At 34.2% G+C, this 20,264-nt stretch overlaps 3 protein-coding genes across 5 annotated transcripts; 2 read left to right on the top strand and 1 right to left on the bottom strand.

The window, feature by feature from the left end:
* Positions 1–10,041: 10,041 nt before the first annotated feature.
* On the top strand, positions 10,042–12,021 carry LOC114532629 (repressor of RNA polymerase III transcription MAF1 homolog). Its single transcript, XM_028554174.1, has 5 exons — positions 10,042–10,748; positions 10,979–11,401; positions 11,507–11,626; positions 11,698–11,784; positions 11,929–12,021. Exons 1-5 carry the CDS (start codon positions 10,666–10,668, stop codon positions 11,951–11,953), a joined length of 738 nt encoding a protein of 245 aa, XP_028409975.1. The 5' UTR covers positions 10,042–10,665; the 3' UTR covers positions 11,954–12,021.
* Positions 12,022–12,406: 385 nt separating this feature from the next.
* On the bottom strand, positions 12,407–18,496 carry LOC114532625 (protein Jumonji-like). Of its 2 annotated transcripts, XM_028554170.1 has the most exons (23): positions 18,330–18,496; positions 17,562–18,016; positions 17,431–17,490; positions 17,252–17,334; positions 16,060–16,964; positions 15,900–15,970; positions 15,742–15,823; positions 15,583–15,651; positions 15,418–15,474; positions 15,275–15,346; positions 15,098–15,152; positions 14,947–14,981; positions 14,773–14,862; positions 14,575–14,681; positions 14,423–14,493; positions 14,132–14,337; positions 13,950–14,036; positions 13,776–13,871; positions 13,543–13,676; positions 13,399–13,475; positions 13,205–13,287; positions 12,756–12,857; positions 12,407–12,568 (listed from the first exon to the last, which is right to left on the bottom strand). In XM_028554170.1, the coding sequence occupies exons 1-23, from the start codon at positions 18,366–18,368 to the stop codon at positions 12,428–12,430; spliced, it is 3,177 nt and encodes a 1,058-aa protein (XP_028409971.1). In that variant the 5' UTR covers positions 18,369–18,496; the 3' UTR covers positions 12,407–12,427. The 2 variants fall into 2 exon arrangements, with proteins under 2 accessions (XP_028409971.1, XP_028409970.1); XM_028554169.1 differs by having other exon boundaries at positions 15,583–15,823.
* LOC114532627 (mitochondrial ribosome-associated GTPase 2-like) lies at positions 14,636–20,264 on the top strand. 2 transcript variants are annotated; one of them, XM_028554173.1, is made up of 7 exons: positions 14,636–14,707; positions 18,627–18,711; positions 18,782–18,864; positions 18,952–19,132; positions 19,237–19,455; positions 19,544–19,682; positions 19,789–20,264. In XM_028554173.1, the coding sequence occupies exons 2-7, from the start codon at positions 18,679–18,681 to the stop codon at positions 20,169–20,171; spliced, it is 1,038 nt and encodes a 345-aa protein (XP_028409974.1). In that variant the 5' UTR covers positions 14,636–14,707; positions 18,627–18,678; the 3' UTR covers positions 20,172–20,264. The 2 variants fall into 2 exon arrangements, with proteins under 2 accessions (XP_028409974.1, XP_028409973.1); XM_028554172.1 differs by lacking the exon at positions 14,636–14,707 and having other exon boundaries at positions 18,579–18,711.

Here is a 20,264-nt window from a genome sequence, read left to right as displayed (position 1 = left end):
AAGCAATTTTTAGCAATGATCAATTTTGACGACTTATTAAACTGTTCAAAAACTGTCTTAAAATGCTAAAAATGACTTCCTAAGACTAATATCTTTCATTTTAGAGCATATTTGGTTGGTTTTTGGAACATTGAAAAATTGTCAAAATTGACCAAAATGGTAACGTTTACCCCTTACCATTTTGGTCAATTTTGACAACTTTCTGAACAATTCAAAAACTGTCTTAAAATGCTAAAAATGGCTGCTAAGACTAATATCTTTCATTTTAGAGAATATTTGATTGGTTTTTGGAACATTGAAAAAGTCATCAATTTTGACCAAAATGGTAAGGCTTACCCCTTACCATTTTGGTCAATTTTGATGACTTTTTCAACTGTTCAAAAACTGTTTTAAAATGCTAAAAATGTTTTACTAAGACATTACTAAAAATGTTTTACTAAAAGTGGTCAAAATTGACCAGAATGGTAAGGCTTACCCCTTACCATTTTGGTCAATTTTGACGACTTTTTGAACTTTTCAAAAACTGTCTTAAAATGCTAAAAATTGCTTCCTAAGACTAATATCTTTCAATTTAGAGCATATTTAGTTGGTTTTTGCAACATTGAAAAATCGTCAAAATTGACCAAAATGGTAAGGCTTACCCCTTACCATTTTGCTCAATTTTGAAGACTTTTTGAACTGTTCAAAAACTGTTTTAAAATGCTAAAAATGTTTTACTAAGACTAATATCTTTCATTTTAGAGCATATTTCAATTTTGACAAAAAAGGTAAGCCGTATTACCCCTTACTATTTTGGTCAATTTTCACGACTTTTTGAACTATTCAAAAACTGTCTTAAAATGCTAAAAATGGCTTCCTAAGACTAATATCTTTCATTTTAGAGCATTTCTAGACACTTTTTAAAAAGTTGAAAAAGTGGTCAAAATTGACCAGAATAGTAAGGCCTTACCCCTTACCATTTTGGTGAATTTTGACGACTTTTTGAACTATTCAGAAACTGTTTTAAAATGCTAAAAATGGCTTCCTAAGACTAATATCTATCATTTTAGAGCATTTCTAGACACTTTTTAAACAGTTGAAAAAGTGGTCAAAATTGACCAAAATGGTAAGGCTTACCCCTTACCATTTTGGTCAATTTTGACGACTTTTTGAACTATTCAGAAACTGTTTTAAAATGCTAAAAATGGCTTCCTAAGACTAATATCTTTCATTTTAGAGCATTTCTAGACACTTTTTAAAAAGTTGAAAAAGTGGTCAAAATTGACCAGAATGGTAAGGCCTTACCCCTTACCATTTTGGTCAATTTTGACGACTTTTTGAACTATTCAGAAACTGTCTTAAAATGCTAAAAATGGTTCCCTAAGACTAATATCTATCATTTTAGAGCATTTCTAGACACTTTTTAAAAAGTTGAAAAAGTGGTCAAAATTGACCAAAATGGTAAGGCTTACCCCTTACCATTTTGGTCAATTTTGACGACTTTTTGAACTATTCAGAAACTGTCTTAAAATGCTAAAAATGGCTTCCTAAGACTAATATCTTTCATTTTAGAGCATTTCTAGACACTTTTTAAAAAGGTGAAAAATGGTCAAAATTGACCAGAATGGTAAGGCTTACCCCTTACCATTTTGGTCAATTTTGACGACTTTTTGAACTATTCAGAAACTGTCTTAAAATGCTAAAAATGGCTTCCTAAGACTAATATCTATCATTTTAGAGCATTTCTAGACACTTTTTAAAAAGTTGAAAAAGTGGTCAAAATTGACCAGAATGGTAAGGCCTTACCCCTTACCATTTTGGTCAATTTTGACGACTTTTTGAACTATTCAGAAACTGTCTTAAAATGCTAAAAATGGCTCCCTAAGACTAATATCTATCATTTTAGAGCATTTCTAGACACTTTTTTAAAAAGTTGAAAAAGTGGTCAAAATTGACCAAAATGGTAAGGCTTACCCCTTACCATTTTGGTCAATTTTGACGACTTTTTGAACTATTCAGAAACTGTCTTAAAATGCTAAAAATAGCTTCCTAAGACTAATATCTATCATTTTAGAGCATTTCTAGACACTTTTTAAAAAGTTGAAAAAGTGGTCAAAATTGACCAGAATGGTAAGGCTTACCCCTTACCATTTTGGTCAATTTTGACGACTTTTTGAACTATTCAGAAACTGTCTTAAAATGCTAAAAATGGCTTCCTAAGACTAATATCTTTCATTTTAGAGCATTTCTAGACACTTTTTAAAAAGGTGAAAAAATGGTCAAAATTGACCAGAATGGTAAGGCTTACCCCTTACCATTTTGGTCAATTTTGACGACTTTTTGAACTATTCAGAAACTGTCTTAAAATGCTAAAAATGGCTTCCTAAGACTAATATCTTTCATTTTAGAGCATTTCTAGACACTTTTTAAAAAGGTGAAAAAATGGTCAAAATTGACCAGAATGGTAAGGCTTACCCCTTACCATTTTGGTCAATTTTGACGACTTTTTGAACTATTCAGAAACTGTCTTAAAATGCTAAAAATGGCTTCCTAAGACTAATATCTATTATTTTAGAGCATTTCTAGACACTTTTTAAAAAGTTGAAAAAGTGGTCAAAATTGACCAAAATGGTAAGGCCTTACCCCTTACCATTTTGGTCAATTTTGACGACTTTTTGAACTATTCAGAAACTGTCTTAAAATGCTAAAATGGCTCCCTAAGACTAATATCTATCATTTTAGAGCATTTCTAGACACTTTTTAAAAAGTTGAAAAAGTGGTCAAAATTGACCAAAATGGTAAGGCTTACCCCTTACCATTTTGGTCAATTTTGACGACTTTTTGAACTATTCAGAAACTGTCTTAAAATGCTAAAAATGGCTTCCTAAGACTAATATCTTTCATTTTAGAGCATTTCTAGACACTTTTTAAAAAGGTGAAAAAATGGTCAAAATTGACCAGAATGGTAAGGCTTACCCCTTACCATTTTGGTCAATTTTGACGACTTTTTGAACTATTCAGAAACTGTCTTAAAATGCTAAAAATGGCTTCCTAAGACTAATATCTATTATTTTAGAGCATTTCTAGACACTTTTTAAAAAGTTGAAAAAGTGGTCAAAATTGACCAAAATGGTAAGGCCTTACCCCTTACCATTTTGGTCAATTTTGACGACTTTTTGAACTATTCAGAAACTGTCTTAAAATGCTAAAAATGGCTCCCTAAGACTAATATCTATCATTTTAGAGCATTTCTAGACACTTTTTAAAAAGTTGAAAAAGTGGTCAAAATTGACCAAATGGTAAGGCTTACCCCTTACCATTTTGGTCAATTTTGACGACTTTTTGAACTATTCAGAAACTGTCTTAAAATGCTAAAAATGGCTTCCTAAGACTAATATCTTTCATTTTAGAGCATTTCTAGACACTTTTTAAAAAGGTGAAAAAATGGTCAAAATTGACCAGAATGGTAAGGCTTACCCCTTACCATTTTGGTCAATTTTGACGACTTTTTGAACTATTCAGAAACTGTCTTAAAATGCTAAAAATGGCTTCCTAAGACTAATATCTATTATTTTAGAGCATTTCTAGACACTTTTTTAAAAGTTGAAAAAGTGGTCAAAATTGACCAAAATGGTAAGGCCTTACCCCTTACCATTTTGGTCAATTTTGACGACTTTTTGAACTATTCAGAAACTGTCTTAAAATGCTAAAAATGGCTCCCTAAGACTAATATCTATCATTTTAGAGCATTTCTAGACACTTTTTAAAAAGTTGAAAAAGTGGTCAAAATTGACCAAAATGGTAAGGCTTACCCCTTACCATTTTGGTCAATTTTGACGACTTTTTGAACTATTCAGAAACTGTCTTAAAATGCTAAAAATGGCTTCCTAAGACTAATATCTTTCATTTTAGAGCATTTCTAGACACTTTTTAAAAAGGTGAAAAAATGTTCAAAATTGACCAGAATGGTAAGGCTTACCCCTTACCATTTTGGTCAATTTTGACGACTTTTTGAACTATTCAGAAACTGTCTTAAAATGCTAAAAATGGCTTCCTAAGACTAATATCTATCATTTTAGAGCATTTCTAGACACTTTTTAAAAAGTTGAAAAAGTGGTCAAAATTGACCAGAATGGTAAGGCCTTACCCCTTACCATTTTGGTCAATTTTGACGACTTTTTGAACTATTCAGAAACTGTCTTTAAATGCTAAAAATGGCTCCCTAAGACTAATATCTATCATTTTAGAGCATTTCTAGACACTTTTTAAAAAGTTGAAAAAGTGGTCAAAATTGACCAAAATGGTAAGGCTTACCCCTTACCATTTTGGTCAATTTTGACGACTTTTTGAACTATTCAGAAACTGTCTTAAAATGCTAAAAATGGCTTCCTAAGACTAATATATATCATTTTAGAGCATATTTGGTTGGTTTTTGGAACATTGAAAAAGTCGTCAATTATGTCTTCAAGTATTAAAATGTATTATTTTACGTTATGTATCAACACAGATGCGGTGGCCTAGTGATTAAGGCTACCGCCCTACCAGGTTGTGAGCGTAGGTTCGAATCCTGCAAGGGAGAAGTGCAATTTTTCCCACCGAAATTGCTATTTAATTTAAAATTCTGCGAATAGGATTTAAGTCGAATAAAGCACAAGAGTTGTTGATGAATGATACTGTGGCCTAGTGGTTAAGACTACGGCCTACCAGGTTGTAAGCCGAGGTTCGAATCCTGCATGGGAAAGGTGCGATTTTTCCCACCGAAATTATTCTTTAATTTAAACTTCATCGAAAAGGATTAGGTCAAATAAAGAACAATAGCTTTCGACAAATGACGCGGTGGTCTAGTGGTTAAGACCCTGGTCTTACAATCCCAGGACAAGGGTTCAAGTCCTGGCAATGCAAAAAAATTAGCCTGGAAAATTTCGGTTTGATTTGTAAGCTTGAAAAAGTTAAGACTCTCAGCTTTCATAAAGGCTGTAAATTTGAAAGAATTTGGAAGAAAAAAAATTGAGAAACATTTGAGCAATTTTCGCTTCGTAAAAGTACGTGAAGTTGACAAAAAAACGCAAGTAAAAAAAAACTAAAACATGTGGCTTCTAAAAACTGAAATTAAAAAATGTCCGACTAAAACTTTAAAAAAGGTTAAAAATTTCCCGCCTTTAATGCTAATGTTTACTTACCTCAATATTTTTTTCACGAAATTTGACAGGGTGATTTTCACGAGATGAAAAAATTTAATTTTTCACTTTTTGAAATTCTCTTAGATATTTTTTTATCAAGAAGTATTATGTCTTGGTACTGTGTCAAGCCAGACCAGGTAGCCAAGACACACACAGGTAGCCCAAGACTAATACTTCGTCTAAAAGAATTTTCGGAGAATTTTAAAAAAGTGAAAAATCTTTTTGAGGACGAATTTTCTTTTTAGACGAAGTATTATGTCTTGGGCTACCTGTGACTGTCTTGGGCTACCTGTGTGGCTTGACACAGGTAGCCCAAGACATAATATTCTTGATAAAAAAAATATCTAAGAGATTTCAAAAAGTGAAAAATGTAAATTTTTTCAGTCTCGTGAAATCACTGTCAAATTTTCGTGAAAAAAAATTATTGAGGTAAGTAACAGCATTAAAGGCGGGAAATTTTTAACCTTTTTTTAAAGTTTTAGTCGGACATTTTTAATTTTCAGTGTTTTAGAAGCCACATGTTTTTAGTTTTTTCTTGCGTTTTTTTGTCAACTTCACGTACTTTACGAAGCGAAAATTGTTCAAATGTTTCTCAATTTTTTTCTTCCAAATTCTTTCAAATTTACAGCTTTATGAAAGCTGAGAGTCTTAACTTTTTCAAGCTTACAAATCAAACCGAAATTTTCCAGGCTAATTTTTTGCATTGCCAGGACTTGAACCCTTGTCCTGGAGATTGAAAGACCAGGGTCTTAACCACTAGACACCGCGTCATTTGTCGAAAGCTATTTTTTATATTGACTAATCCTTTTGATGAAGTTTAAATTAAAGAATAATTTCGGTGGGAAAAATCGCACCTTTCCATGCAGGATTCGAACCTCGGCTTACAACCTGGTAGGCCGTAGTCTTAACCACTAGGCCACAGTATCATTCATCACATCTTGTGCTTTATTCGACTTAAATCCTATTCGCAGAATTTTAAAATTAAAAGCAATTTCGGTGGGAAAAATTGCACTTTTCCTTGCAGAGATTCGAACTACGCTCACAACCTGTAGGGGGTAGCCTTAAACTAGGCACCGCATCTGTGTTGATACATAACGTAAAATAAACATTTTAAATACTTGAAGACATAATGACGACTTTTCAATGTTCAAAAACCACCAAAATATGCTCTAAAATGATATATATTAGTCTTAGGAAGCCATTTTTAGCATTTTAAGACAGTTTCTGAATAGTTCAAAAAGTCGTCAAAATTGACCAAAATGGTAAGGGTAAGCCTTACCATTTTGGCAATTTGACCACTTTTTCAACTTTTTAAAAAGTGTCTAGAAATGCTCTAAAGATAGATATTAGTCTTAGGGAGCCATTTTTAGCATTTAAGACAGTTTCTGAATAGTTCAAAAAGTCGTCAAAATTGACCAAAATGGTAAGGGGTAAGGCCTTACCATTTGGTCAATTTTGACCACTTTTCAACTTTTAAAAAGTGTTAGAAATGCTCTAAAATAAGATATTAGTCTTAGGAAGCCATTTTTAGCATTTTAAGACAGTTCTGAATAGTTCAAAGTCGTCAAAATTGACCAAAATGGGAAGGGGTAAGCCTTACATTCTGGTCAATTTTGACCACTTTTTTCAACTTTTTAAAAGTGTCTAGAAATGCTCTAAAATGATAGATATAGTCTTAGGAAGCCATTTTTAGCATTTTAAGACAGTTTCTGAATAGTTCAAAAGTCGTCAAAATTGACCAAAGGTAAGGGGTAAGCCTTACCATTCTGTCAATTTTGACCATTTTTCACCGTTTTAAAAAGTGTCTAGAATGCTCTAAAATGAAAGATATAGTCTTAGGAAGCCATTTTTAGCATTTAAGACAGTTTCTGAATAGTTCAAAAAGTCGTCAAAATTGACCAAAATGGTAAGGGGTAAGCCTTACCATTTTGGTCAATTTTGACCACTTTTTCAAGTTTTTAAAAAGTGTCTAGAAATGCTCTAAAATGATAGATATTAGTCTTAGGGAGCCATTTTTAGCATTTTAAGACAGTTTCTGAATAGTTCAAAAAGTCGTCAAAATTGACCAAAGCCTTACCATTTTGGTCAATTTGACCACTTTTTCACCTTTTTAAAAAGTGTCTAGAAATGCTCTAAAATGATAGATATTAGTCTTAGGGAGCCATTTTTAGCATTTTAAGACAGTTTCTGAATAGTTCAAAAAGTCGTCAAAATTGACCAAAATGGTAAGGGGTAAGCCTTACCATTCTGGTCAATTTTGACCATTTTTTCACCTTTTTAAAAATTGTCTAGAAATGCTCTAAAATGAAAGATATTAGTCTTAGGGAGCCATTTTTAGCATTTTAAGACAGTTTCTGAATAGTTCAAAAAGTCGTCAAAATTGACCAAAGCCTTACCATTTTGGTCAATTTTGACCACTTTTTCAACTTTTTAAAAAGTGTCTAGAAATGCTCTAAAATGATAGATATTAGTGTTAGGGAGCCATTTTTAGCATTTTAAGACAGTTTCTGAATAGTTCAAAAAGTCGTCAAAATTGACCAAAATGGTAAGGGGTAAGCCTTACCATTCTGGTCAATTTTGACCATTTTTTCACCTTTTTAAAAAGTGTCTAGAAATGCTCTAAAATGAAAGATATTAGTCTTAGGAAGCCATTTTTAGCATTTTAAGACAGTTTCTGAATAGTTCAAAAAGTCGTCAAAATTGACCAAAATGGTAAGGGGTAAGCCTTACCATTTTGGTCAATTTTGACCACTTTTTCAACTTTTTAAAAAGTGTCTAGAAATGCTCTAAAATGATAGATATTAGTCTTAGGGAGCCATTTTTAGCATTTTAAGACAGTTTCTGAATAGTTCAAAAAGTCGTCAAAATTGACCAAAATGGTAAGGGGTAAGGCCTTACCATTTTGGTCAATTTTGACCACTTTTTCAACTTTTTAAAAAGTGTCTAGAAATGCTCTAAAATAATAGATATTAGTCTTAGGAAGCCATTTTTAGCATTTTAAGACAGTTTCTGAATAGTTCAAAAAGTCGTCAAAATTGACCAAAATGGTAAGGGGTAAGCCTTACCATTCTGGTCAATTTTGACCATTTTTTCAACTTTTTAAAAAGTGTCTAGAAATGCTCTAAAATGATAGATATTAGTCTTAGGAAGCCATTTTTAGCATTTTAAGACAGTTTCTGAATAGTTCAAAAAGTCGTCAAAATTGACCAAAATGGTAAGGGGTAAGCCTTACCATTCTGGTCAATTTTGACCATTTTTTCACCTTTTTAAAAAGTGTCTAGAAATGCTCTAAAATGAAAGATATTAGTCTTAGGAAGCCATTTTTAGCATTTTAAGACAGTTTCTGAATAGTTCAAAAAGTCGTCAAAATTGACCAAAATGGTAAGGGGTAAGCCTTACCATTCTGGTCAATTTTGACCACTTTTTCAACTTTTTGAAAAGTGTCTAGAAATGCTCTAAAATGATAGATATTAGTCTTAGGAAGCCATTTTTAGCATTTTAAGACAGTTTCTGAATAGTTCAAAAAGTCGTCAAAATTGACCAAAGCCTTACCATTTTGGTCAATTTTGACCACTTTTTCAACTTTTTAAAAAGTGTCTAGAAATGCTCTAAAATGATAGATATTAGTCTTAAGGAGCCATTTTTAGCATTTTAAGACAGTTTCTGAATAGTTCAAAAAGTCGTCAAAATTGACCAAAGCCTTACCATTTTGGTCAATTTTGACCACTTTTTCAACTTTTTAAAAAGTGTCTAGAAATGCTCTAAAATGATAGATATTAGTCTTAGGGAGCCATTTTTAGCATTTTAAGACAGTTTCTGAATAGTTCAAAAAGTCGTCAAAATTGACCAAAATGGTAAGGGGTAAGCCTTACCATTCTGGTCAATTTTGACCATTTTTTCACCTTTTTAAAAAGTGTCTAGAAATGCTCTAAAATGAAAGATATAAGTCTTAGGAAGCCATTTTTAGCATTTTAAGACAGTTTCTGAATAGTTCAAAAAGTCGTCAAAATTGACCAAAATGGTAAGGGGTAAGGCCTTACCATTCTGGTCAATTTTGACCACTTTTCAACTTTTTAAAAGTGTCTAGAAATGCTCTAAAATGATAGATATTAGTCTTTGGGAGCCATTTTTAGCATTTTAAGACAGTTTCTGAATAGTTCAAAAAGTCGTCAAAATTGACCAAAATGGTAAGGGGTAAGCCTTACCATTTTGGTCAATTTTGACCACTTTTTCAAGTTTTTAAAAAGTGTCTAGAAATGCTCTAAAATGATAGATATTAGTCTTAGGGAGCCATTTTTAGCATTTTAAGACAGTTTCTGAATAGTTCAAAAAGTCGTCAAAATTGACCAAAATGGTAAGGGGTAAGCCTTACCATTCTGGTCAATTTTGACCATTTTTTCACCTTTTTAAAAAGTGTCTAGAAATGCTCTAAAATGAAAGATATTAGTCTTAGGAAGCCATTTTTAGCATTTTAAGACAGTTTCTGAATAGTTCAAAAAGTCGTCAAAATTGACCAAAATGGTAAGGGGTAAGCCTTACCATTTTGGTCAAATTTGACCACTTTTTCAACTTTTTAAAAAGTGTCTAGAAATGCTCTAAAATGATAGATATTAGTCTTAGGGAGCCATTTTTAGCATTTTAAGACAGTTTCTGAATAGTTCAAAAAGTCGTCAAAATTGACCAAAATGGTAAGGGGTAAGCCTTACCATTCTGGTCAATTTTGACCATTTTTTCACCTGTTTAAAAAGTGTCTAGAAATGCTCTAAAATGAAAGATATTAGTCTTAGGAAGCCATTTTTAGCATATTAAGACAGTTTCTGAATAGTTCAAAAAGTCGTCAAAATTGACCAAAATGGTAAGGGGTAAGCCCTACCATTTTGGTCAATTTTGACCACTTTTTCAACTTTTTAAAAAGTGTCTAGAAATGCAACCAAATATGCTCAAAAAACGAAAGAAATCTGTCTTACCTTATATTTGAAGCCATTTTCAGCATCCCTCTTTATCCCTTCGTATCCCTTTACTTCACATTACATCCTTGATTCTTTGTATTTGGAAAAAGAAATAAAGTGACATGTTTTCAAATTCTTTGTTGTCAATATTTTGCTCAAAATAAAAGCGAGAATTTGTTGTGAAAGGCAGTTCGAGAAGTTCAGTATAAACGACATATCGTTCAAAGACTGTTGAAGACGATTTTCGAAGATTTTTCTGGGTTTTTGGAGACGTTTTAGTATATTTTTTAGCGTTTTAATTCGAGACTTCGAGTTTCCACATCTGTCGTTTTGCTCTGTGTATTAAATGTGTCCAGAGAATATACTCCGCTTTATCGACGCGAGTAGTCTTTTTGGAAAGAAGCCCTTACATCAGAACAGTATAATATACAAAACAATCATTATAAACCTTATTTTTGGCTAAACTCGACACTTCAACAGCGCTGGTTTTGCGCCATATTTTGTATCAACGTATAAAGTCAACATAACAGGCGAAATAAAAAACAAGCTCTACAAACATGAAATTGTTGGAAAATGCCGGATTTGAGTCCCTGACGAATACTCTGTCGCTTCAAGCAACAGATATCCGTATAGATGGACGGTATGTACAACAATTTTATCAGTATCAATAGTATATAAAACAATTATATTAAAACGGGCGCGTATTTTATGGATGGTTTGTTTTGCTGAGATGACACTAAATTGTGGTGTAGGATTTCAGTTTGTCTCATACCTTGTACTCTCTTGCAAAGCTATAGTTATTCAACATCTCCAGACTTTAGTGCAACTTCAAATAAATATACCAAACTACTTCGCATTGAAACCTTTCAGGATAGAAAGCTATTCTTGCAAAATGGCTGGAAATGATAAAAAGCTTTACAAAATGTTGAACCAAGAGGGACAAAATCCAAATGATCTGCAAGTATTGTCCCCACCACAGACTGGTCAACCTTGCAGTATCTCACCTACACATGGAATGAATTATGGTTCGTATGAAAAGGAAATGGCCGATGCCTGTAGTCGAAAGACATTGTTTCACTTGAAATCAACACTGAATGCTTCATTCCAACCTGATTATGACTTCAGCAATGCCAAATCTGAGGAATTCAGCCGTGAGCCGAGCCTGCAAGAAGTTAAAAATTTCATTGATAGTAGTTTAAGTGGTGTCCTAGGAGAGGCCTACAGTCAGTTCAAACTTCACCTCTGGGCTGCTATTGAAGAGGAAATTCAGTTATCAGAGTGCACTGTGTACAGGTAGTTAGATTATTCTGTCATGGATAGACGTGCAACTTGCCAATCAGTGTCACAACCATTTTTCACATTTTCACTTAGAAATAATATAACATTAATCAATTTCAGTTACAATCCAGACTTAAGCTCGGATCCCTATGGAGAAGAGGGATGTTTGTGGTCCTTCAACTACTTCTTTTACAACAAGAAAATGAAAAGAATTGTTTTCTTTACCTGCAGAGGAATGTGGTATGTTCCTTGCCTTCGCTGTGTTAAAATATAAAACACAATTTGATCATCTAAATTTTTCTTTACCACAGTTTGTCCGCTCTTGATCCTATGAATGAAAGTGATGACGAATTGGAATTCGAGATGGATCCTTTAGATTTATCAGAAAACACTGAAAGGTAACCACAATGAACATATTTTTATCATAAGAAATAATTACATTACCTGGCAAATACTTGTGATCAGATTCGGAGAACTGCCAGTCATGGAAATGAATGATGTTGACACTGGTCATCACTAACAATTTTACTATTTTTATCTAGACTTACTCCAATGATGGTGGTGTAAAGAGAATCCTGAAATCTGTGCAACTTATGGGTTGACAGAAGATCATATTTTAACTTATTATTTCACAGTTTTAATGTATGTTTTACTGTATATGTACATTGAACTGTTCTTATGGGCTGTTTCAGACATTTTAATATGAATTTTAGAGATAAAATAGATGTTGGGTGATTTATAGAGCTAACTATGGACAGGGTTTCAATTATTCAATGTGCACCCTTGTAGTTTTACTTGTATAGTTGTAAAGGTATGAATTTGGTTGTAAAATATGTATTTTTAAAAAACTGTTTGTAGCATTTGATAATGTTTTTCACGTAAACATTCCAGCGTGGAAGTAAAATATCAAGTGTTTAACAAAACTAAATTCCCATGCAACCACATGAAACAACACCACAGTTCCTTTCAATCTGCTGAGCGAAGCTGACGTAAGCTTGTAGAGGCAGGCCTGTGAGCACAGCCAGCTTATTCCCTCATGATTCACTCAAATGTGTCTGGGATCTTAATGTTACCTTCAAAGGATGTGATAACACCTGCTTGACGTTTCTTCGCTTTACGAGGTGTTGTTTGAATTAGATGTAATTTATCTTCAGCTTCTTTGACTAACTCGTTCAGATCAGACTAAATTAATTAAAAATTTACCAATCATCATCAAGAAGCTATAGTATAGTCTGAACTTTGCAGCATAAAAATGATCTGAAGAAAAAAAACTTTGTCTGGTAGATAGTAAATTGCAGTATTTTAGGTAGTTTTTATACCACATCTATGAATAGGTGTGAAATTCAATTATTTTATGAAATCAACCTACCAATGAGAGATGAGAAGTTAGTGTGTAATCAGATGATTTCTGTTCTTTGAGGTTTTCCAACGCATGATTCAAACACAGCGGAGTGTCAGAGCTATCCATTATCTTGGAAATAATATTTAACAAAGGTTAACAATAAGATCAAGGAACATGCCCATACTTTGCACATCTTTAGCATGACTAATACTCAATGGCCAGTTGTACAAAACTGGATAGCGCTACCCACCAGAAAGTGGATTTTTCTAATCGGTCTAAAATTGCCTGTGGTTTGGTATAATCAAGGTTAAAACTTTGCTTGGCACCAAAGCTGTAATTTCTTTTATTTTAAAACATTTTCACAATAGCTAAAAAATCACTAGCCTTAGGTGGAAGCCTTATCTAGCTTTTGTACAACCATCCCTGGATTGTGATAGATCTTTAGCCTGTTAGTCTGGCTCCTCCAGCATCCTTACCATTGAGGGAAAACAGAAACGATTGCACTCATGGCAGTTTTCGATCTCGTCAGAATTTATGCGCCGACCACGAGGTTTCTTTTCTGAAATAAACATTGAGGTCTGAGACAACAGTCAATCTTGCAATAAGATCCAAACATTGTTTCTCCAACTGAGACGGCTCGTGCATGAACATGAAACGCTCTTTCACAAACCTGGAGAAATGTCAGTTCTTGATTTTTCAATAACTCCTAAGTTTGAGAGTTCACTTTGCAATCTGGTCTCAACGTCCCTGGAAGAGAAATTCATCAAAAGATACAGCCTCTGGTACAAACAAGACAACACTTCTGAAAACTCACCTTAACTCTTTCAGTTCTGGTATTAAAATGTTCAGAGTTTCTTCACAGCTGTTTCTTCGCAACTCTTCTTTCATCGAGGACACAATGAAACATTCCCAACTGAACAAATGATCAACTTCAGATTTTAAATCTCCCTGATTGAAAACAGATAGAGAACGATCCGTAGAAATATAACCTTTCATTAATAAAAAGTATGAATTATGTAGAATCTACCACAGGCACAGTCATCCCACCTGAAATGTAGTTTTTATTCGTGGGACATAGGACAGTGGAGCAAACGTGACATATTCTGAGACGCAAAACCCAGTTGACAACGATGAATGATAAGCCTTTAAAATACATGAATAAAATGAAATATCTTTTAATTTTTAGCACGCAAATTTTTGGCATGAAATTAAAATTATTACCTGTGGAAATTTGACAATAAATTGTCCAGGTTCTTGAGCAACTTTATACACTGGGATTCCAGACTTGATCAATGATGAACGAGAAATCTGAGCGGGTGAGAGAAAGAAAGATGCTCGATAAAAATGCTTCAGTCTTGAACCACAATTTAAGGAGATATATCCTGTGCTTCAATTTTATTTACCGCGCGATCTTTCATACGATCAATATCTCCATTAAGTTCAGTTTTAACAGCTTCCAAAAATCTATCCTTGCTATGCTGTGGAACAGAATACCATATCTTATTCTCCCCTTGATGAAGATATTCCAAAATTAACATATCATGTGCTGGAGGATGCCAAGTCTCCGTGGATAAGACCATTTCTACTTTAACCACAGGTGAGGTAACACCTAGATATTGTTTGAACGGGATCACAGGATCAAAACAGTGGAATAACATAACTTATATACAGGGAAAACAAGCAACAATACCTACCCTCCACATCGGGAAGATCTCTTGCAAGTGATCCTGGAACTCTTGGTAGAACATTCAAATTCCACTTGGATCTAAACGAACCCAGATGTTGGATTAGATCGAGTCTGTAATCTGCACTAGAAATACGAGTAATTTCGGTAAATCTAACTTACTTGTAAAACGGTTTAGTTTTGCTTGTCGGAAAAGCGGTACCGTCCAACATTGCTGAGTGGACAACAACATAACGTCGGCCTTCATCTGTCATTTGCCAAAAAACGTCCTAATGAAAGGAAAAGTACGTAACAAGTAAGTCACTGAATGGTATGTCTTCAGGGGTCTTTCCTCCTGGAAAACCAATACTTTAAATTTACCTCAATTTTTGTGATGTCTGTATGTTTCATGTAAAACTCGTTAACGTTCTTTGCATTGCGTTGGAAAATGGCAAGAGACATTGACCGTCCCTAGAGCGTGCATGGTGATTGTAGAAGGATGAGTTAGCAGGAACATGAAAATACGATGAAAACTGGTTAGCGCAATCATTTCACCTTCGTCATGAATTCTTGTTTAGTTTTTGACGATCCTAAGATGATGATAAACCAAAATAATGAGAGTAATCAAATATATAATTATTATATCAATATATAAATAATAATCGCAAATATATAACTTTATCATGAGTGGATAAAGCCTACGTACCAGAATCTTCTTTACGTTTATTTTCCTCATCAGCGCGAAGTTTTGTCCTCTCTTCCTAAAAGACCAAAAGCAACAGCTAATTTGTTTATTTACTTGTTTTTGATCGAAAGACAGTTTACTGATATAGTCTCGTGGGTTGGATCGTCAGCCCAGGACGGGTGTCGTTGCAGTTCTCACCTTCGAAAGCATATCGTAGGACAACAAATATTTGCAGTAGATATGCTCAAGTTTCGTGATTCTGTCCACCGCCTAAAACAAAATGCAATATTCATATATGAAGCAGAAGACATTTGAAGAAATTCAGAAAGGAGAGACTCAACGGTTTTTGGTATCTGCAACTTATCAGCGACTTTTGTCCATTTCCTTTTATCGATGATCTGCAGAAGAATTAGTGATTCCTCAATTAGAATTAGGATTACTCAATTGCTCAATTAGAATTAGAATTGTTGAATTGCTCAATTAGAAACACAATTAGAATCTGATACCTGTTGCAAACCTCCAAATTCTTCCACAACTGAAGACATTAAAGGAAGATCGACTTCACAACCTGCAATCTGAGAGGAAACCTCGGCACTTTGAGATTGCGTGCGAGAGATAAACAAGATGATTTTATATTCAGCAAACCGGGGATTAATAAGACGTACCTGTGGCATAGCTGAAAGTAATATACCTTGCTGTTCAAGATGTTGTTTAATGGCAGCTAATTCATCTTCAACAGTTGGATAACTATACATTACCAGAGAAATGATATTTATTTTAACCAGTTACCATCTAGATGATTACAAGAAGGAAACATTCTTACCTTTTGCCAAGGCAATGGATACGTTGTAACTTAGTTGTAAAACGAATTTCATCAGAAAGACAATATTCTGGCTATGAGAGAAAGATTAGAAAAGCCTTGTTTATTTTAGAGCACTCAGAAAGACACCCAAAAAACTCAGTAACAAAGCTCATGCACATACCTGCCATGTGTCAGGAGGAGCTATGACACAAATACCAAACCCTTCAGCCTTTGGTTTGATTGACTCAATATACTTCAAAGGATTCTTAAATTCAATTTCTGTTGGTTTAAATATTGGAACATAATTGCTCTGACTTTGTCCACCTCTCACAGGATCCTGGCAACCATCTGGAATTGAGTCCATTGGAATTGACTCAAAATTTAAAGATCTTCTTTTACTTTTCTTAGCTGTATTTGGGCTTCCTATCAGACCTTCCTTGGACAATTTATTTGGAATGATATCTTGCTGTTTATTTGGTAGTTTTCCTTTTTTATTGTTAGGACTTTCCTTTGGGCTTTTCAGAAGCTTACCACCACTTTCATCTACTTTATGTGGGGAAATCCTAATTAGTGTTTCTTTATCCACTGGTCCAGATTGACTGACAGGATGGAATCCATGTCTTTCACCAGGAGACATGTGTGGAGACATGTGCGTCTCTGTGACCATTGATGATACTCTAGGCTGGTTGGGTACAAGGGAGGGGGCAACCCTGGTGGTACTTGGGGCACCATACACATCAAATCCTGGTTGCTTGGCAGGTGTGGGTGGTGTTGGATATGGGATAGGAGTTGGGATATGTGTTAAAACATCATGATTGCTTGTAAATTGAGGTAAGATGGTGTGAGACTGGACCCGCGTTGAGACTGGCGAGGATACTAACAAACTAGGACTACTAGTTGATGTTGCGCTTTCCTCTAACTGTGTGATGAGATTTTGTTTGACATCTGGTTCATTATCATTTTTTTCCTCGTTAGCAGAGGTTTTAGAAGAAGCTGTTTTGCAACTTTCATCTTCATCTGTCAATGGCGAAACTGGTGCACAAGGATTGTTAAACATTTCTAAGTATTTTGGCATCTGAGTCGAGCCTAGAGTGAAATAGTTTATATATAAGCACAACTTAGTGACTAAATCCACAATCAAATTGTCATGAGAGATGCAAATTTCCCTTTTGCAGATCTTTGGCTCATTTTAAGAAAACAAAATCAACTGACAATTACCACCAAGGTTTCTCATTAACAATTTGAGTATGAAGATTCACTCCCTTGTAATAATGGTCAACACAGTATTTATCACCACAAATTGCCTAGATAATGGTGCTTGACTGCACTCTAAACTAGCTTCATATGAAAGAATGAACAAAAGTGTCTGATACCTCGAAGACAAAGGAAGTCAAGGAAGTCTTCTGTCTTAGCTCTGGTTGTCATTGGTTGCATTTGACTTTGAAATAAGAGTAAGCTGAAAAATAAGAACAATTATATCAAGGATACACATTCAATTACAATTATCTTGAATATATTGAACAATTGTTAACAATATTAATCTATCTCAGACCTTCTTGGGCTTGCCGGGCTGGTCTGAGGAAATTTCCTTTGCACATGAACTTTGGGTAAACTAAACAGCAGAAAGAGATGAATTATGTTTAGTTGTGAAAAACTACTCTTACTTTCACTTATAAACCATACCTTTCATTTGATTTCATATTCCTATCATCTATCATTTGATCCACATTTTTCTTTCGTCTCCTTCTTTTGATAACTCTCCTATCATCCTCCTTAACTGCTAAAATTTTACTCTTTGTAACTTTCTTTTTACCAATGTCTTTGGAAGCAGCATTACCCAAACCTTTTCTCTTTCTGTGCTTTGGTTTAATTCTAACTAATAATTTCTTCTGTCTTTTCTTATCATTGCTGCCAACACTCTCGTCGCATTCTCTTTTATTCCTCTGAGAACCCTCGTCTATGCCTGAAGCCCCCAGGTTTGATTTGGTCCCTTGCTTTTTGAAACTCGCCAAACTTGAATCATCAGAGCTATCTTTGTATTCTTCTTCATTGTCAACAGTTTTTGAAGCATTCAGCGAGGCATGTAGTGCCCGTCTTAAAGCTATTTCCTCCTCATGTAACATGCCATTGTTATATTCCTAATAACGAATATTAAGCATACTCAAATATGCATGCATACACGTTTTTTCAGAAGAACAGATGGATTTAATTGGCAGCTATTATAACTGTCATATATGTATACTCCATCTCTTTACTCTCTTAGTCCGGGTTATTCCCAAACAAATAGCTCAATGAAAGACTATTAAGTAAAATAATAACAGTAACATTTCTTATAATAACGGTAGGTCAGTCAGTACCCTGACGGGCTTTTATACCATGAGCATGTTTTTGGCGAAAATTGAAATCATCTGCATATAAATGCATTCAAAAAATAGTAAAATTTCATCTTACCAAAGAACGTGAAATTATCCTTCTTTTTGGCCTGTGCATGGTTACCTAAAAACCACATCCAATTGAAATAATTCCCACGCAAAATTCAAGACAGATGTTTTTCAAAAGAAATATAAAATATTTGCAAAATGTACATTTAGCTTTCAAGAACACGTTGTTTTTGTTTTCGTCATTTTGTTCGACTTAAACGACGTTTTTTGACCGTGCCGCATGCCTGCAATATGCGTGCTCAAATAAGGCTGAATTTAATTAGCAAATTAAATTGCAACTTCTTACGTTTAATACTTTGATTGACAGGTCTTATGGTTACCAAGTAATCATATGAGATTTCCTAGAAACAATTTTTGGAATGCTCCGCTATCTTTCACAAAGAACAACCAAGGTAGAAATTGAATTTATATACAGAACTAGAAAAAAACTAATAACTAAAGATAAAGTACCATCTCTTTTAGGAGCTACAATTTATTGACTGGAGACGGGTATTGGTTAAGGCTGGAAATGGTGGAGATGGATGTGCTCACTTGCTAAGAACTGCGTATGTTTGATGAGGATATTGCTATGTACCACTTGCCCTCACTCAAGGCTGATGGTTTAATATAAATTGTTGCCCTTTTCTGTGTAGAGGGAACAGGAAAGCTGGGCCTGATGGTGGTAATGGTGGAGTAGGTGGTAATGTTGTTTTGGAAGCAGATATTTCCATCAAACAACTACGACACGTCAAGAAATATTCAAAAGCGGAGAATGGTGGAAATGGTCAGACAAAAGCATGCCATGGAAAGAATGGGAAACATCTTATTGTGAAGGTTCAGGATTATGATTAATGAATTGGAATAAATTTTTATGGTTAAAATGCAATCACTCAGTTGTAATTCTGTATACATATGACCAATAGTTTTTGTAATATAAGGTCCCACTAGGCACAACTGTGAAGTGCAATGGAGAGGTGATTGGGGACATGAAGAACCATCAAGAACAGTTTATTGTGAGCAATGGTGGAGCAGGGGGTTATGGAAACATTTACTTTAAATCCTCATTAAACCGTCGACCATTGGAGTGTACTGATGGAGAGTCTGGAGAGGAGAAGGTGGTGGAACTAGAATTGAAGACTATTGCTGATATTGGCCTGGTATAAGATCAAATTATTCAGAAAGTACTAGCTCCAAAATTTGCAATATGCATTTTCTTTAGAACTGATGAAATATATCCATTTCTAGGTTGGGTTTCCCAATGCAGGCAAGTCAACATTATTAAGAGCAATATCTAATGCAAAGCCAGCTGTGGCTGCGTATCCCTTCACCACACGCAATCCATATGTCGGCATGGTGGAGTTTGAAGATTATCTTCAAGTTGCAGGTAGTTACCAGGGAATTTACTGTAATTATATATCTTTGAGTGAGAACCAACAAGATGTACCCTAAGGTTCTCTCATGAATAAACTAAAGTTTTTCTAATATTTCAGTTGCTGATATTCCCGGTTTGATTGAAGGAGCTCACATGAACAAAGGCTTGGGTCACTCGTTCCTACGGCATATTGAAAGATGTCGTTGTCTATTGTACGTAACAGATATTTCTCAGGACAATCCAGCATCACATCTTCGTATGTTGAAGAAAGAACTTGATCTTTACAAAACTGGCTTATCATCTTTACCCGCTGCTGTTGTGGCGAATAAAATAGATCTTTTGAAAGATTCAACGAACCTTGAGACACAATTTAAACATATACCTCTACCGTTCATTGCAGTATCAGGAAAATTAGGGACGAACATTGCAAACCTAAAAGTATTTATTCGAAAGTTATATGAACATGGTTTGAATAAATATGAATTGTTCGGTGAAACGTAACGAAAGTATTTAACTGTTTAGTAAACAAGAAATATAAAACGAACTGTGAGTTCATGTTCAACGTTGCTTATATCTGTAAAACAACATTTGGGA

Source organism: Dendronephthya gigantea, unplaced genomic scaffold (genome assembly GCF_004324835.1).
Source record: "Dendronephthya gigantea isolate DGI-Jeju-01 unplaced genomic scaffold, DenGig_1.0 000080F, whole genome shotgun sequence".
Classification (NCBI taxonomy): domain Eukaryota; kingdom Metazoa; phylum Cnidaria; class Anthozoa; order Malacalcyonacea; family Nephtheidae; genus Dendronephthya; species Dendronephthya gigantea.
The sequence above is the reverse complement of the archived record's forward strand: the minus strand, read 5'-3'. Positions and strand labels throughout refer to the sequence as shown.

Bases quoted from the DNA above. Each gene is read 5' to 3' on its own strand.
- LOC114532629 (XM_028554174.1), top strand. From the start codon at position 10,666: ATGAAATTGTTGGAAAATGCCGGATTTGAGTCCCTGACGAATACTCTG. The intron at 11,402-11,506 runs GTAGTTAGATTA...AATCAATTTCAG, and splicing joins TCAGAGTGCACTGTGTACAG to TTACAATCCAGACTTAAGCT. The intron at 11,627-11,697 runs GTATGTTCCTTG...TCTTTACCACAG, and splicing joins TTTACCTGCAGAGGAATGTG to TTTGTCCGCTCTTGATCCTA.
- LOC114532625 (XM_028554169.1), bottom strand. From the start codon at position 18,368: ATGCACAGGCCAAAAAGAAGGATAATTTCACGTTCTTTG. The intron at 14,982-15,097 runs GTACGTAGGCTT...TCATCATCTTAG, and splicing joins TAAACGTAAAGAAGATTCTG to GATCGTCAAAAACTAAACAA. The intron at 13,476-13,542 runs GTGAGTTTTCAG...TTTCTCTTCCAG, and splicing joins CCAGAACTGAAAGAGTTAAG to GGACGTTGAGACCAGATTGC.
- LOC114532627 (XM_028554173.1), top strand. From the start codon at position 18,679: ATGCTCCGCTATCTTTCACAAAGAACAACCAAG. The intron at 18,865-18,951 runs GTATGTTTGATG...TTTTCTGTGTAG, and splicing joins GCTCACTTGCTAAGAACTGC to AGGGAACAGGAAAGCTGGGC. The intron at 19,133-19,236 runs GTTCAGGATTAT...TTGTAATATAAG, and splicing joins GGAAACATCTTATTGTGAAG to GTCCCACTAGGCACAACTGT.